The sequence below is a fragment of the Protopterus annectens genome, chromosome 2.part0, assembly GCF_019279795.1.
Source record: "Protopterus annectens isolate FY-2018-M chromosome 2.part0, PAN1.0, whole genome shotgun sequence".
NCBI classification, from domain to species: domain Eukaryota; kingdom Metazoa; phylum Chordata; order Ceratodontiformes; family Protopteridae; genus Protopterus; species Protopterus annectens.
This window is the reverse complement of record NC_056728.1, coordinates 1,321,981,164-1,321,999,314: the sequence shown is the minus strand read 5'-3', so window position 1 is coordinate 1,321,999,314 and position 18,151 is coordinate 1,321,981,164. Positions and strand designations below refer to the sequence as shown.

Here is an 18,151-nt window from a genome sequence, read left to right as displayed (position 1 = left end):
GGGATTATCATCGACTCCACTAGCATTCTTCAAGAAGGCCTATCTCTGACTAACAAATGATGCCAAAGCCATGGTGTTAAACTCCATGCTAAGAAATGCATAATTATACCCTTTGGGAAGTCAACCATCCCAACTAATTACCAAGTTGATCGTACACCCCCTAAGAGTCGACCCAGTGGTCAGGGATTTGTGTGCGGACGTAGACAGTAGCCTTACCTTCTACCACCATGTAGCCATAGTGGGGAAGAAATCCTTTTTATGTTGTGCAACTTATAAGTAAGGGCATGACATCTAGGTCCAAAGAGGTAATTATCCCAGAGTACAGTGCTGCCTTCAATATGTACCTGACCAGGCATATGCAGCAACTATAGCGACCTAAGAGTTTCCTTAGAAAAAGAATACAAGGTGTAACAAACCTGCCTTATGCAGAGCACTTTAATTCCCTTTCCGTCTACTCAGCCTCCTATAGATTAGTGAGTGGTAATCTATGCCTGGGTTACAAGCCATCCGCAAACTTATGAATGTTATGAATTTCCGTTAAGTCCAACAGTACTAGAAATACCAGGTCTGTGGACCTGATTTTTGTCTCTGACTTAAAATGAATGTGCTGGGTGTGTTCCAGATATTGCCCCACCTATGGAACAGGCTTCCCATCCAAGTGAAGCTGAGTTTGTCTATTACCCATTTTAAGCGCAACCTAGACCAGTGGATGGGGGAGTAGGAAATTTACACCAGGCCCGACACCCATGTCTCTTATGGACAGAGGTAGCTTATAAATGTCTGGCCCTCGATGTCCTTTTTGGATACAGGACATCATTATTCTTTCAGGAAATCTTTGCTAGGCTTAGAAAGCCCCACTGGGTCATTAGCCTAGTAATCTATGAATCTTACATTATCCTGTCCTTCCACTTTGACTCCTGTGGGATTTTGCCATCACCCAGATCCAACCCAGCAAATGCAACTACTGTGAAACACTGAAGCTCCTTCCCTGCTCCCATGACACACCTGTATCCCAGATCAAGTTTGCTGTCCTAGCAACTAGAAACTCTCTACACTCACAGTTAAGTATAACCATTTATTGTGCCTGTTTAAGAATTATGTCAGTGTCTTCACCTTCCTCTTTTTCTTAGATTCTTGTTTCCTTCTAGTGGTTAAAAAAAATCTATTTCAGTCCTTGGGAGGGTGGCCTAATGATTAAGGTGTTTGCCTTACAAACACAAGGTGCAGGCTTTGACTCTCACAAGGGATAACTGGCTAGGCTTAAAATGGCTCACAAGGGCAGTTAGCTTAGTAGTAACCTATGAACTTCCCTCAGTCTGATTAGGTGTGCTGGGTGTAGTCCTAGATACTTGGCTCTATCATTTTGTGTATATTTTTTAATATTATATTTTTTTAAAGTTTATTTAGTGAGGTTTGGTTATAACTTTTGTCATATTTACTTTGGCTAGAGTAGTGTCATGGATAATAAGATGGACTTCAGAATGTGGTCCCACTTTGGCCACAAGAGCCTGCTTCAGGATACTCTCAAGCTGCACGTGGTATGCCTTAGGCTGGGACACTTGGATGTGTTCTATGTTTTGCAATGCCTGTGGCTCACATTGTTTATAAGAGTAAAAAAATACATTAATTTTAATAGAGCTTTACCCACCCAGCTGTGAGATTAAGGAAGAGAAAAGGGAGTAAAAGAAAGCAAAAAAGAAGAGACAGTTTAAAGACAGAACTTGACAATCCTCTCCCTCTACAAAAGTTCAGAGAACTGAGTCAGCTCAGGAGGCTTTGGCTACTTTGGGGTCATCTATTCCCTCTTGCAGAGACCATCTCACTTGGAGACTATTGTGATTTCTGACTGATCCCTTCAAAGGACTCATATCAGTCATTATTCAGAGTGGAAGCTTTGAAGTGCCTTAGATCACTTCCTTCCACCACCTCTTTCCTTAGGGCTACAAGGTCTGCTCATATTCCTTCCTTAAACATGGGTTAGGATTGTACAAGAGCATTTTCAAAGCCTAAATTGATATGTGTCCTTCCAGTCACTGTGTATCTATAACAGATTGGGCTGCCATGTGACTCCAATGTTTGATGCTTTTTCTCCAGTACATGTCTTGGTGCTAGTGGGTTCAAAGCCAGAATCGATCCTGGTGCACCAGCTTCCCCTGTGTCTGGTACGTTTCAGCCCTGGATCCTAAATGGAGTCTTCAGTTCTCTTATCAGTGTTGGACTCTCTTTAGTGTGGGGCAACAGTGCCAATCTCAAAGTCAGAGCAGGCTGGACCATTGGCTTTGGCATCTTGCTTGGAGCCATTGACATCCTCTTCCTTCGGGGTGGAGATGGCACCACTATGGGCACCTTTGTCAATGGATTCTATCTCAGCATTCGATTTCTTTAATAGTATTGCCCATCCTTTGTACAAGCAGGAGATACTCCGTTGTCTTCAACTTCTCTCCACCAACAGATCCTAATTCAGTAACTTTGAGCCCTCAGCATCCATCCCAAGGACAGAGCAGATCTGAATGCCTCAAGATTTCCCACCAAGTGGGACACCATGAGCCTTCAGGGGCTTTAGACGAGTCTTACACTGGAGCCACCTAGAAAGCATATGTGTAAAAGGAGGCACATTGACTCCCCATGGAATAGTTGGCAAGAGATACAGAGACCTCGATAGTGGGAAGGGTTCCGTACATTCTCTCACCATATCAGAAGATGCAAGGTTTGGTGAGATCCTACAGCTTGGATACTTGAACTTCATCCCCCCGCCCCACCCCACCCCATGTAAGACCGGATAAAGAAGTGCTGTTTAAAGCATTTAAATCGGCCCAGAAGAAAGTTTTTACTGAAAGCGCTTATCTGTTTGCTTTGTTTTAATAAAGTGTTTGTTGCATGTCCCTCTACGTAGTGTCTGCACTAGTTTTATTACTTAAATTATGGACTTGGTCACTGAGTGGGCCTGGTGGGAACTTGATGTAGCAGAGCCTATCTCTAGGAAACCTGATAAAGTCCTCCTCCTGCTTAAGGACAGACTGTTTTGGAGAAAACAGCCCTCTAGAAGGGTTCATTATTATGGTGGCAACCACCAAAAAAGAGCTTTTTTGTAGAGAACTCAGCAGACCATCCTCTTACAAAGGAACACAGGATTATGGCTTGCAAGGAGTAACTCCTCTGGCACCTTCACTGTCAGGGGGCTGAACTACTTTATGCACGACTAGGTTCCAAAGAGACCTAGTTGAACAGACCCTAACCTCTTTAATAAAACCTGCTCTGCCTGATACTTGCAAGCAGAATAAGTCACAGATGGCCACTATGCCAACTATTTGTAAGCCGCCCACAAGGCTTTTACATAATGCACCTGATGGGATAGTTAGAGCAGTGGGCGCAGGCATAGCCATGAGATACCACACCTGGTTCCACGTATGTGACTTCACAGACACCTTTAAAACATACTTTGTCAATGTCCCCTATGCTGGGTCCACCATTTCTGGACCTAGATTCAAAGAATTTCTACTGAAAGGCAAATTGGAAGCGAAATATCTAACATGAGAGCATGTTTTGAAACCTCTCAAAGTTCCTGTTTGGGGAACCAGAAGGCTTCCAAGAGCCTCTGGTTTAGAAAGTCCAGATGCTTTTCTTTTGATTTCTTTTTAAAACCGGGACAGCTACAGCATCCTGGGGGTTGAGGGGATCTTCAAAAATCAGAGGTTCTGAGGCCCTTCTTCTGGGGAGCAACCTCGGCATTCTTGAAGGTTTGCCAAGCTGCTCCACTCTGGAGGCAGTAAGCCATCGACTGTCTCTTCATTTGTACTTGTGGATGGACATCACATGGGACAACTTGATGAAGAGAGTTATATGCAGAGGCTAAACAATTCCTTTCTTGAGAAACCCAAACCCTCATCCATGCTGTTCGTAAATGCACCGTCCTGAAAAAAAAGGCAGTGGCAAACGAGATTATGCAATTTCTTAAAAAATGAGCCATAAAAGAGGTCCCACAAGACCAATTTATTTTTTATTTCCCTCCAAAAATTAAAGGAACTTAGACCCATCTTGGACTTGGCCTTTTTTATGGAGTTGTTTATGCTGCTATGGTCCAGATGGTCAAGGTGCATGCTATACTTCCTTGTTTGCACAAAGGGGTCAGGATGTGGTCAGTTGAACTGCAGGATGCTTATCTCCATATATAGGTTGCGAAAGCATTCAGAAGGCATCTCCACTTCAGGCTGAGAGCCAGTCACTACTAATTTTGCGCACTGCCATTTAATTTCACCGCAGCCCCCAGGGTGTTCATCAAGTGCATGTCAGTAACTACAGCCTTCCTAAGGCTAAAAGGAATCCACACATTCCCATACCTGGATGATTGGCTTCTAGCAATCTTAAAAGAATTTCTCATAATAACCGGAAATGATTTACTTAAGTTGCCATTAGGCATTTCATTAGATTGTTACAGTTGAAACTGGTGCAAAATCTAATATTTATAGGATGTCATCTGGAAATGAGACTGGGAATTGTCAGGCTCCCTGAAAACAGATTTATGATTCTTTGTGTCATGGTTTCTAGACTGCTACTCGTACCTGCTGCCCTTGCATTTCTGTTACTGAGATTGTTGGGCTTAACGGCAGCTTCAATCCAGATGTTTTCTCATGGAAGATGCTATATGAGAGTTCTGCAGTGGACCTTAAGCATGCAGTGGTTGTAGTTATTAGCTGCAATAAGCAAGCCCATTCAACTGTTTTCTATCAGAAGACAATAGTTGAATTTGTGAATTCAGTTTTCCAGAGTTCCAGCAGAAAGACCCTTTATCCTTCCACTTCTGAAGGCCCAGTATACACAAGTATCCACTCTTTCTGGCCGGTGGGTGGAGCAGTTTGAGAGGAGAACTGTCCAAGATAAATAGACCAAACAGGAGGCCAATCAGCACATCAGTATCCTGGAAATGAGTCCCGTGATCTTGGCACTGCATACCTTTCAGGACTTCCGTTCTTTCCTGGGAGGGGGTGGGATTTCTATCAAAAGGAACAGTATGTTAGTGGTGTGGTTTTTCAGCAACCAAGAGGGAACCAAATTCTACCCCCTATGCTGGGAAACCAACAAGCGTATGACACTGGGCAGTGGCTTTGCAGCACTTTCTTGTTGCAATGTGTATTCCAAGATGGACCAGCTGTCTGGCAGACAAGCTCAGCAGATGTATTCTTATGATTTACAACTGGTCCCTCAATCCATCAGTATCATGAGTTTTCATAACTGTGGTGAGCCTGCACCCATTTTGCATTCCCAGTCAACACCATTTGCAGCAGCTATTTTACCCTGATCTTTCCACTGGGATGTCAATGGCCTCCTAGACTTCTCTGTGCCTTTCTCTCCCCTTACTGCTGATGACAGCAGTTTTGCAAAAGGCAGTTCTGTGCAAGATCTTGGTTATACTCGTAGCCCTTTTTTCCCAAGCAAATTTGGTTCTCCATGCTCTGGCCTCATCTCAGAGAGAGAAACCTTGGCTGCTGAATCTGAAACCAGATCTTTTTTCTCACCTGTAGAGTGAGCCTTACCTCAGACTTTTTTTCCCTCCAACTAGCTGCATATGTTCTCTGATTCCATTAACGGTCAGGGCCCTGCCCCCCCCCCCACCCCCACCGTAAGTGGTCCAGTTTTTTCAACTTCGTAAAAAGAAGGAACTCCCAAACTGTACAAGTGTATTTGGAATAGATTTCCATATAAGGCAGCTCAGCAAGGGTTGGACCCTTTCTCCACTCCAATTCCCTCAATTTTACAATTCTTATTAACCCTTATCGATTCATATTTCAGTTGTTTCACCACCAAAGTTCAGTTGGCTGCCATTTCTAATATCCACCAGGGTTTCAGTTCATTCACAAAAAGTATGTGAAGCTTTCCTGAAAGGAACCTTCCTCCATCACCTTGTGACCTCAGTTTTATACTACTAATTAACTTGTTCTCGCTTTGAGCCTGATTCTTTGTCTAAGTTGAAATGCCTTTCCTGGAAATTTTTACTTCTGTTAGCCATTACCTCAGCTAGATGAATTTCTGAACTGCACGTTTTATCCTAACCATCTTACTTAGTCTTTCACAAGAACAAGATCTCTCTCCCAGCACTGATCCTTCCTTTATGCCTAAGGTTGTTTCAACATCCACCCTGAACTGAACTATCCATCTCCCAGTCTTTTGAGTTTTTGTTCTTAGTTACACTTGTATTTTCACTTTACCAAAACTAGCTTGAAAAATTACCAACTTTTCATATCCTGTCTTCAGAAAGCTTCCAGAATTAGCTGTCCATTTATATTACTTTTATATACCCAGTCAAAAAACAAGCCTGTGGTATCTAATCTCAGGGTGCACTCTACAAGATCTGTTGCAGCTTCTGCAGCATTCTTCAAAGATGGTTTGACTGATAATATTTACGCTGCTGTGACCTAGACTAGGCTGCACAAATATGTAAGATGCTTTATGGTGGATATGATTTGCAAGTTAAGGTCCTCCTTTACTCCAGGGTATCCTATCTTGACAATACCCATGAGACATATAAGCTGTCCCACAGGTTGAAGTGGACTTACAGGATAATGCAAGGTACAGAAATTATGTACTTTACCATAACACTGGATCTGCATTATCCATAGTCTGTCCATTTTGACAACCCTCCTACCATCCCCCTCCAAATTCTCATGACACTCGTTTTAACGGACAGACCTTGTAAGCCTATCCTAAAGTCTATCCTCTAGTACCACATCCTTTCCTGTTTCTTCTTAGGTTCTTGTTTCTTTAAGCAGCCATCTTGCTCTAAGAAACGTGGCAGAGACAGGTGCTTTATGGGAGCAGTGAATGAGCTCAAGTGTTTCAGAATAGCAGCATTTGCCAGATCAAATCTGCCTGACAACAAAATCCCACAGGTCAGAGTGGCTGGACTTTAAGTATTAAAGATCCAGGATTATGGTGAGTATATAACTTTTTTTTTCTTTAGTCAGTCTATTCACCTTTTTTTTTTTTTTTTTTTAAATACAGACTGCCGAATGCTGGAAAATGCTTACTACTCATTCAGGTGTTCTTTAACAGTTGACATGTTATACCATAAGAAACCACTCTATTAGGAAAGTGGATGTGTTTTATAACCTTTAAAAAAGGAAAAGGACTGTCACCAAGCAGACCTTATCTGGGTACCCACTGCATTGCCTTTATTCTGTGGTAAGTACAAGTAGTCATTGTAAGAACCTGCTAGATAGAGATCATGCTACTATAGTAGCAGCTCCTTGTGCAGCATATGGTGCTACAGAAATGCTTCCATTCAGAACGTATTCGAATCTGCAGCTTGGACTACTGTCAATATTTTCCAAAATACTACAGCCTAGAAACTCAGTCTAGTGTTAGCACAGGCTGTGTTGTAGGGGGTCCTGTAAAAGTCCATCTCCCAGGGATACTCCTTTGGATACTACCCAGTTGTAATGATTTACTGTTACAGTGACCCTCTGAGAGGGTAATTTGGTTTTATAGGATCCTTCACGCTAGATTTCTGAGGACAAATTGTAAAGTTTCTCACCCTGCACTCTCTTTGTTGTTGTTGTGGATATCTACATAATTTGATGCTGTTTTTTGCATTCTTTTGCTAGTGTTACTCATTATACTGACTTCTTTTAGTAATTGTACTGTGTAGTTTATACTGTTAGTCATACACCACAAACGCACCAGTCCCTGCCAAGGTTCTTTCCTGACCTCAATGAACTGAAGAGGGCAAATACCAGTCCTGTTTTTATAGGAGCCTTGTGTCACTTGTATGAGTACCTTTGTAAGTATTAAGTCAGCTTTAGCTGTCAAAGGAATGAGGGTAGCTGTGAAAGAAGTGGTCAGACCAACTCTTTTGCATATAAAAAAACACAAATTTAATAATATACTGTTACAGTCACCTCTCCTTAAAGATTTGCAGTTGTAGTAAATGTCCTTCCATATCACTGTTGCAGTGTTCTTTACAGTAGGGATCCCCTGCCAAAGATAGCCCAACGTCTGGCTAGTATATCAAAGCCTTTAGGTTGTAATGGGTACACCATACATCAAATGTATGTTCCCTTTGCACAGTGTAGGGTATGAAGGTGTTGTCCGGACCATCTTCAGAATTTCTTTGCTGCCAGTCCGAACGCATCTTTGATCATCTGTTTGAACGCTCATTCATCTGTTGGTTTCTACTGCTCTCAGATAAAACTTTACCTTAGCAGAAGCATGGTTCACCAATATAAAACTTTATCTTAATCCCAAAAAGACCAACCTAATTTTATTTGGCCCTGGTAGACCTCCACAGCTAAGCAATGGTTTCATCATAAACTCCAAAGATAACATCACAATCACCCCAACAACCCACACAAAACTGCTAGGGGTAGTTGTCGATAACCTCAGATTTGACATTCACATAGCCCAAACAAGCAAGAAAGTAAACAAAAAGCTGGGAATCCTTTATAGAAGCAAACATTTCATGACCAAAAATACAAAATCCACAATCGCTAGGACCCACCTCTTATCCATCCTACTATATGCCTCCCCCATACTGACAAATCTGGACCATTCCGAACTTAACAAGATGGAATCTTGTTACAACAAGATTGCCAAGTTCGCAACAGAGGCACCTCATAGATCCCACCATTGTCTTGCCCTAAAGCAGCTCAACTGGCTTGAGCTGCCCCAACTACTGTTACTTAATCAACTCTACAGCACACAAATTGTACTACCTGCCCAACAAAACCCCATCACTACAGCATCTAATTCAGCCCTACACAACCACCAAAACCATAAGATCCAGTAAACAAAACCTTATAAACGTCCTCAAATACAGAAATTATGCTGGTAAGTCTCTCTTTGCCTGCACCATAGCCAGAGTTTGGAATCAACTCCCAAGTCACATTACTACCACACCCTCTGCCTCCCAATTTAAAAGACTCCTCAAACGCCACTATTCAAACAACTGGCTCTGCTCCTGTGTCACCCCAGGTTAAGCCACACCTCTGCACTGTTGCATGAATTCATGAATTCATCTGCTAAAGTTCACCAATAACTTCCTCTAATTACCCAGGTATACCTGTTCTACCCCAAACATATGGGCTTGTCAGATTGAACTCCTATTCAAACCTTTTGTACCTTTTTCTCAAATACTGTACTACTAATATCACAAAGTACCACATAATACCCTTACTACCAATAATGCTTTAAAAACTTTTTCTACTTCTTTTTCACAAATACTGTAGTACTCTCAATCTTACAATGTACTGCATATAAACCAAATACCAGAAATGTTAATCCATCTACTACATGCTGAAATGAGTCTGTAACGTACTTGTATATTGTCCTGAGAACAAGATGTTAAAATCTGATTATTGTATGCTATAATGTAGACATGCCAGAAATGTTTAACTCTGTCTACTACATGCTGAAATGAGTCTGTTATGTCCTTGTATATAGTCCTGATAACAAGATGTTAATATCTGAATATTGCATGTTGAATTGTAGTAATAGATGTACATGAAATCCTCACTTGTACTGTACTGTATGTGGAGCTTTTCTCCTCGGGCCTCCGCTGAAAAGGGACCTGTGTCCAGTCGGACTTTCCCAGTTAACAAATGTAAAATAAATAAAATAAATAAATAAATAAAATAAGTTGCCCCATTGTTGTTTGATTTTATTGTCTTCTGTTTGCCTTGTTTCTGGTTGTTGGGTTTCAGGTCATCTAGAAAAGGGAAATGCCAGTGTGGGAGCTTTTCCCAATAAAGACCGTCACAAGCAGTGTTTGTTCTGTTTAGGCACTTTCCACAACCATACTTCTTCTGAGATTTGTCAATCCTTTGTCCCTAAGACGTTGCAGAGTGGACTGTCTTCTCATGTGATTTACTTAGAGAACCAACGACTTAAGGAGTTGGCTAAGGATACCGTGGAAGAAAGAAAATGGCCAAGAAAGCGTGGTCTGATTCTTCGGATGTACTGCCTCCACCGGATGTCTCTCTTGAGGCTGGTGAAAGCCCGGAGGGTCATCCGGTTTTTCTGTTGGATTCCTCTGCCACTACTGCTTCAAAGACTGCATGGATCCAACACCACATACATCCATGCAGGTTTTGCAGATGTCTGCTTCAGATATACAAGGGGAGCAGTGGCTGGTTGTTACTGAAGGGCATAGGGGTGTTCCTAAAATTTTAGTGAGGGAATAGGTTCCGAGTACCATTATTGAGTGCAGTCAGAGGTCTGAGCCTCCAAAATTATTCAAGGCTGACGTCTCTCTCAAAATGAAGCAGAAGACTAAACACATTTCACCTGCTCCAAAAGATCCTCAGAATGAATGGCAAAACTTCACTCAAGGCCTGTTTAATGCACTTATGGCTCTTAAGCCATCACATGGTGTTTCTGTTCCTGCGCCTCCCTGGTTTTCTACCTCTCTTGAGACCCAGGGATCAGGATTATTCTTCTGGGGACACTGCTGATTCTGATGAAGAGTCCCTTACATATTCCTCCCAGATTCCTTCACCACTTGACTATGGTTCTGAGGAGGAAGAGTCTTATCAGTCTTGACTCTAGAGGAGATTTCCTTTGGTGATACTATTTCCACAATGATGGAATTTTTCAAATGGGGCTGTGCTTAGGCATCTGATGTTCAGAAGAGGTACTATGAGCTTCTACAGATGGAGTCTCCTAAACCCTCTGCTGTTCCTCCTATTCTTGCTGCCTTGCTGGATGCTTTTTCCACTGCTTCTCAGACTCCTGATTCCCAACACCCTGCTCCCAAGAAACCTGATAGGTTTTATAAAGGTCCTGAGGATTACAAGCATCTTCTTCTCTGTGGTGTGAGTTTTTTCTGATAAGCCCTCCAAATTGTTGCCTTCTACTACATTGTTTCTGTCTGATAAGGATATTAGAACCATGAAGAGGCCGGGTAAGGTGTATACTTCTGCTGTCGCAGCCTTTAGGCTGTTAACTGTCATACACACATGACTACGTACATTTTGGCTCTTCTCTCTAGCCTGTCAGGTTGTTTCTTATCTTCCTGATTCAGAGGGGAAGGCCTCTGCTCTTGTTTTGCTTGAGACGTACTCCCAAGTAGCTCGCCATTCCATTAAATGCAGTTATGATGCAGCTGATACTTCATCTAGGCTGCTGCATTTGGATCCCTTTTGAGAAGGTATTACTGGCCCAGACTTCAGCCTTTGCCTGATAATGTCAAGGCTAAATTGATGGATGCTCCTCTGGATAATAAACATTTGTTTGGTGCTGCTACTGCAGAGTTGTTTAAGCCCCTGCAAAAAAAGGGCAAGGCCTTACAGGAGTTGAACCACATATTTTGTTTCTCCTGTGCCCAAATTTCAGAGGAATTATCCTAATAAACCTGTTTTTGTCCGTAGACGGTCTAGCCCTCCCCTCAAAGGTAAAAAGGGGGATAGAAGAGCTCTCCTTGCTAAGGCTACTCAGACGCCTACTTTTCCTGACAAACCACTTGCTATCTGACTATCCTTGCCCTGTTCTTCTCAGTCACATTTCTCCTTCTCTGCATCTGTCTCAGTCCCTTCCTGTTTGGCTACAGATCATCCAAGACTTCTGAGTTCTTTCCATAATTCACCAGAATTATTACATGGTTTGGAACCCCCCCCCCCCCAGTCTAATCAGGAACAACTGTTCTTTTCTCCAGAGGTGCTTCACAGCCTGTTGGCTCAAGGAACTGTTCAGGAAGCTCAATTCTTCAAAGGAGGAAGAAGTTTTATTCCAGAATGTTTTTTGTCCCCAGGAAAGAAGGCACCCGGAGACCCATTCTGGATCTTTCTCAGCTATACACCTTATTGATGGTCCATTCCTTTTGAATGCTGTCCCTTCAAACTTTGTTTCCTATGCTACTTTCTCGGGCTTTTCTTGTTTCCCTGGATCTCAAGGATGTTTATCTACACATTCCTGTACATCCCCTTTTCAGGGACTTTTTACATTTCTCTGTTGCTTCCTGACATTTTTCAGTTCTCTGCTTTGCCCTTTGACCTCTCTACTGCACCAAGGGTATTTAACAAATGCTTCTGTCTTGTGAGTGTTTTCTGCAGGTTAAGGGGGATACAAGTCTTTCCCTACCTGGATAACCTGCTTATTCAGGCCTCCTCTGCAGAGATCTTACTTCAGAATCTGCACTTTGCCATTTTTCTCCTGCAAAGCCTGGGGTTTACTGTAAATTTCTAGAAGTCTTTCTTGAGTCCTACTCAGGATCTTGTTTTTCTGTGATGAAGGATCCAGACTGTTCCAGAGCTGGCATCCTTGTCTCCTCTCAAAGCCTTAACTTTCATTGCTTTCTTTCAATCCCTTCTTTCTCTGTCACAGCTAGAGAATTTCTGAGGGCTCTGGGTTACATGGCGTCCACCAACCCTATGCTCCCTCTAGCTAAACTCCACACGAGAAAGCTCCAGTGGTTTCTAAAGTCAGTTTGGCTTCAACCGTCTCATTCTTTAGGTTTTCTCATCCCTCTTCTTCTATGCCTCAAGCTGGAACTTCAGTGGTGGCTTCATCAATTGTCCCTCAACCCAGGGCTTCCTTTTCAGATTCCACTCACTTCTCAGGAACTTCACGGATGCCTTGGGCATGGGATGGGGGCCTTCTTTGTCCCTCTGAAGGTGCAGGGTCTTTGGTCACTTCAAAAAAGAAAAAAACACATCAATGTCAAAGAGATGAGCGCTCTTTTGCTGACTCTTCAGGCCTTTCATTCTCTTTTCCTTCCAGGGCTCCTCAAGATTCACACAGACAATTCCATAGTGATGCGGTGTTTCAACAAGCAAGGGGGGATAAGATCTTGTCTCCTTTGCAGGATAGCCCTTCAGGTTTGCGAGCTAGCTATTAAGTATCAGCTGACCGTTCAGGCAGTTTACATTCCCTTAGATCAGAAAATAGTGGCAGATTCTATGAACAGGACCATATTACCATCCCACCAGTGGATGCTTCACAGGAATGTGTTTCTGGACATTGTTCACCAGTCGGGTACTAATCATGTAGACCTGTTTGCCTCCCCTCTGAACAGACAACTTCCTCTATTTTGTGCCACAGCCCCATGTCCTCTGGCCCAGAAAGTGGATGCCCTCTTTTTTTCTTGGAAGGGGATGTTTCTTTATGCCTTCCCTCCCTTTCCTCTCATTTCGAAAGTCCTGTTCAAGATAAAACAGGATGCTCCCAAAATCTTGCTGGTGACTCCCTTTTGGCCCAGACAGCATTGGTTTCCTCTTCTTCTGCATCTTGTCAAGGACAGTCATCACAAATTATCTCACAGGGTGGACCCACTCACACAAGACAAGGCATCTGTCATCCATTCCCACCTGTCTACTCTTCAACAATTGTGGGTGATAAGGTTTTGATCCCCTGTAGACACCTTTTTTCTGAAAACGTGCTTAGAGTCTTGTAGGAGACCAGGAAACCTACTACTAGGAAATTTTACGTATCCAGATGGAAGAGTTTTTCTGTTTGGTCTCTTTCTCGTAACCTTGCTAGTAACCACTTTCTGTGGATGTTCCTTTGGGTCTCTTATTTGTCTGAATTCCTCAATGCTGGGTTGGCATATTCTTTTAAGGTCCACCTAACAGCTATCTCTGCTTGTCTGTCTTTGATTCCTCTTTCAGCCTTTAGATTTGAGGCCAAACAATTTCTTAAAGGTATCCTTCACATTAGACCTACCAGGAAGCCTGTTCCTCCTTCCTGAAACCTTAATTTTGTTGTAGAGGAATTGACTCATGCTCCTTTTGAACTTGCTGCTTCAGCTTCCTTACAGTATTGTTCTTGGAAGGTCGTTCTTCTTTTGGACCTTACTTCTGCCAGATGGATGTCTGAGCTGCAAGCCCTTATGGCTGTCCCTTCATACTAATCCTTCTTTTATGCTCAAGGTGGTTAATGAGTTGTCTCTTAATTAGTCTATTCATTTGCCCACTTTTTTTCCCTCCTCTGCAGTCTGCTAGTGAGAAGGTTTTGCACACCTTGAATTTGCACAAACAGCTCAGATATTATAAGACTAAAGTTTTTTTAAAATCTGAACAGCTTTTTGTTGCTTTTCATCCAAGGTCTTTAGGTTTGGCTGTTTCTAAGCAAACCATTTTTTCTTGGATATGTAAAGCCATTTCTTTTTGCTATTCTTTTCGTGGGAAGAGCCTTCCTTCTTCTGTTAAATCTCATTCTACGAGGGTTGTGGCTTCATCTGGTGCTTTTTTCAAGGGGCTGGAGCTACTGGGACTTCTGTGCACACCTTTACCAAGCACTGTATGTTGGATGTGATTTCTAGGGCCAGAGCTGGTTTTGTTAAGGCCATTTTCCATGGCTTCCTAAAGGGCTTTGCTTGCTCTTCCTAATCCCAATCTTCTTCCTGAGCTGTTGCACTTTCCTTATTGTAAAGAATACTGCAACAGTGATATGGAAGGACACAGTACGGTTGTGTAAAATCTTACCATAACAGTAGTTGTCTATCTCTTCACTGTTGCAGTGTTCGCTTCCTTCCTCCTCCCTTGGTCCTTTTTCGTTCTGAATGTGCTTGTTACCTATTAGACTGTTGTTTGTACTGGGGCTTTTCATTTCTGAGGATGGTATGTGTGGATGTCAACTTTATGCCCTATGCCATGTGGGGAACATGCATGTGACCTACGGTGTACCCATATCTAAAGGCTTTTATATACTGGACAGACATCAGGCTGCCCTTGGCAGGGATCCCTGTTGTAAAAAATACTGCAACAGTGAAGAGAACATGTATTGTTATGGTAAGATTTTACACAACTTTACTTATGTTATACAACTGTATTTTTTCATTAATCGGGGATTACTTTTTCTGTGTATAAACTAAGTTATATTTCGACCTCTTTTTATGCACAGTATGTTTTGTGATAAAATGTCTTGTTTACTTACAGAGGCTCGTTTAAAACCAGAACCATACAAATATGCATTATATTGTCTGTTTTTTTTTTATTTTTAGAGTTCATTAGAATGCACTGTACCTCTAACCCAGACTGGTGGATGCCATCTGAAGAACAGATAAACAAAGTATTCAGTGATGCAGTTGGCCATGCTCGGCAAGGACGAGCAGTAGGGACTTTTTTTAACAGTGGTAGCCTGTTTTATGATGGACTTGACCACCATCTTTCACAAGAGGAACTGTATAGTAGAGGTTCTCAGGATGGATCTGGGGAATGAAAAACTACTGCATAACTGTGTCCACCAGTGGCAGCTTGAAAGAGTAGAAGACAGTTGGATTTAATAACTGGTTTTATTGGGGAAGCCCAAAGCAGCATTTAACTGTGACACCCAACAGCCAAGAATCTCTATGTGCTTCTGTGCCAAGTTTAACGATCATGGATCCATCTCCTTATCTACCTGTGAATTCTTTGGTGCCTCACTACTAGTAAAGACTTATAAAAGTGGTTCTAGAGTCATAATTAAAATTTTATGTCTTGTCTTGTTTATTCAGCCAGTATACAGTGTAATGTCATTTTTGTTGTGTTCACATTAATGTTGTAATGTTTAATTTTTTTTTTTAAGTACTGTACAGTTTTTATAATGTTAACATGTCAGTAGTTGTCTGTTGACTAGCACCCTGTTAGAGTAATAGGACTTGTCTTTTATATAATGTTCCATGCCCTACAAAGGCCGCAGTAAGAAAGAAAAAAAAGGTGTCATTGGCCTACTGCATTGTACTGAAAAAAATGTTTTTAAGGTATTGTTTAAGTATAAAAAGTTCTGATGTCGAGCAGCAGCAACTGTTATATGTTGTGCATGGAGCTAGAGAGAAACGGAGTGAACGCGTGTGTGCATGTGGAGCTGTGAGTGAGTGCGTGTTTGTTACTAGAGTTGTTTGAAACCCCATTTGATTACATGTATAACTTATTAAATCCAACAGTTTCCCTATTTCTGTCTCTTGCTTCTTAAATGTATTTTGGTAGTGCATTTTTAATGTGTCATGCAAATCCTAGATGCGAGTGCACCCATAAATTGATGTACAGTTGATTGGGGTTGCACATCAGAAGTACACTGGTGGGTGGAGATTCTTTTATTAAGTAAGCAAAGATCCAAGATACAATTTTTTTTAAATACTTGAAGATACTTCATGAGGGTTACACCTGTTTCATTACAGCTTCTTCAACATCCAATGTAAAATCAGCATTAGCCCATGCCATCTAGAGTACTTCTGACCTCTTCAAAACAATTAGTTGCTTGACTGTGTTTTCCAGTCATGTGTAATCTCATGTTTCTTACTGGGTATAATATTTTAGTTTGAAAGTATAAGAAAATTTTACTCTTCGTTTATTACAGAGAATATAAATGTTCATTTTATTTGCTGATTTATTGAAAGATTATGACATCCCTTTGACAACCATTGAATACAGTTATTATGTAAAGACGTCTGTTTTTGTGTTGCAGCTTTGTATAATGCTGGTAATTGTGAACACTGTCCGATTTAACTAGAATTGTAAAATAAGAGGTCTTAATGACTTGAAATATTTTTCTTTTTACATAAAAGGTTACATAAATAGTAAAGAAGGAAGTTTAAAAACCTATCTCTGTGGCACAGGGAGAAGATTCCCAATGGTGTTCTAGTCAACTAGCATCCTTGGCACTAAAGGAGCCAAGTAGGGGAAAGACTGAAAGGAATAGCCCACTGGCCTCTTCTGTGAGGAATGGGGGGGGGGTGCTGACTTCATGGTAGAAACTGGAAAGCTCACTGCTCATAGTTTCATAGTTTAGTACTAGGCTATCTGCCCTGGGGCATTTGTAAGCCTAGCCATAGTGATGTGGCTTTCGCCACCCCATGAAATGGTACAAAAATGCACAGAATAGATTTAGAATACTGTACCTCTGTCTAGTAGTGACACAGTGAAGGTCCCCTTATATAATAGAATTAGTTTACTGTGCCCCTGTCTAGTAGTGACACAGATGTGACCCCTGGGGTAAACTTACGATCTCCCATCCACTCATCAAGATTTCTCTTGAAGAGTCAGTGAGGGGCTCTGCCTAACATGAACTGGGATCTTGTTCCAGAGCATGGGAAGCCTCTGGGTTATGAATCTATCCCTCCAGCATGTCCTATTCATACTTGTGCTGAGGTTTAAGTCTTTAGCTCTCGTGATTCTGATGGATTTGGATTTTTTGAGGTGGAGCATGTTTACTTGTGCTGAGGTTTAAGTCTTTAGCTCTCATGATTCTGATGGATTTGGATTTTTTGAGGTGGAGCATGTCCATCAGTTCCTGATTGGACATGGCCTTGTACGTCAGGCAGAGATCACCTCTGAGCAGGCGGTATGCTACTCAATAGAGCTGGAGTTTCTTTAGTCTGGCAGAATAAGACATATGTTGGAGACCCTTGATCCTCTTGGTGAGGTACTTTTGTGGTCTCTCCAGCTGTTGCAAATGCTGGGTGAGGTACATACCAAATGGGGCATTGTACTCAATCATGGGTCTGATGAGGTAGGAGTATAGGGGTACAATGACATTCTTGGATCTGGATGTGAATCCCTTCATGATAAGGTGTGCAAGGTAGAATGTCTTTCTAACCACTTTGGCAACGTGGCGAGAGGTCGCTGTCGACTTGGGTCCGTAGGTCTCTGATTACTTTTTCCGTACTCAGTGGGTTGCTGTCTATGTGATAATTTGTGGGTACTTTGTTTTTCCCAAAGGGGATGACTATACATTTTTTGGCATTTAGTTTAAGGCCATGACTCCGGCACCAGGTGTCCGTTTCTGTGAGGCCTTTTTGTAGGATGTATGTGTCCGCTGGTGTGTCGACTATGGTGCCTAGTTTGCAGTAATCTGCGAACTTTGTCAGCCACAACCCTCTCATGTTTGCTTTAACATCTGAGAAATAAATGCCGAACAAGAGGGGTCCCAGGACAGATCCCTGTGGGACACCACTTGTGACTGGCTTTGAGTCTGACATTGCTCCAGCGATTTTAACTTTATGGGTTCTGTCCTTTAGCCAGTTTGCAACCCATCTAGTGACATAAGGGTTTACATTTAAGCTGTTGAGCTTATCTATGATGCCTGAGTGGGGTATTGTGTCGAAGGCCTTAGTCAAGTCCAGGTAGGCTGTATGGACTGCTTTGCCCTCATCAGTGGCTCTAGTGACTGTTTCGAAAAAGTCATCCAGGTTCAAAAGGCAGGATCTGCCCTTTACAAAGCCGAACTGGGTGGGGTCAAGTGTCTGTAG

General features: G+C 42.1%; 1 protein-coding gene across 1 annotated transcript in view; it reads left to right on the top strand.

Moving 5' to 3' along the window:
* BEND4 (BEN domain containing 4) overlaps positions 1–15,855 on the top strand; it is a 337,208-nt gene extending 321,353 nt beyond the window's left edge. Inside the window, exon 5 of the mRNA XM_044061514.1 lies at positions 14,927–15,855. Within this exon, the coding sequence (XP_043917449.1) occupies positions 14,927–15,144 (218 nt within the window). The 3' untranslated portion in view covers positions 15,145–15,855. The remainder of the gene's footprint in view (positions 1–14,926) is intronic.
* Positions 15,856–18,151: the final 2,296 nt, after the last annotated feature.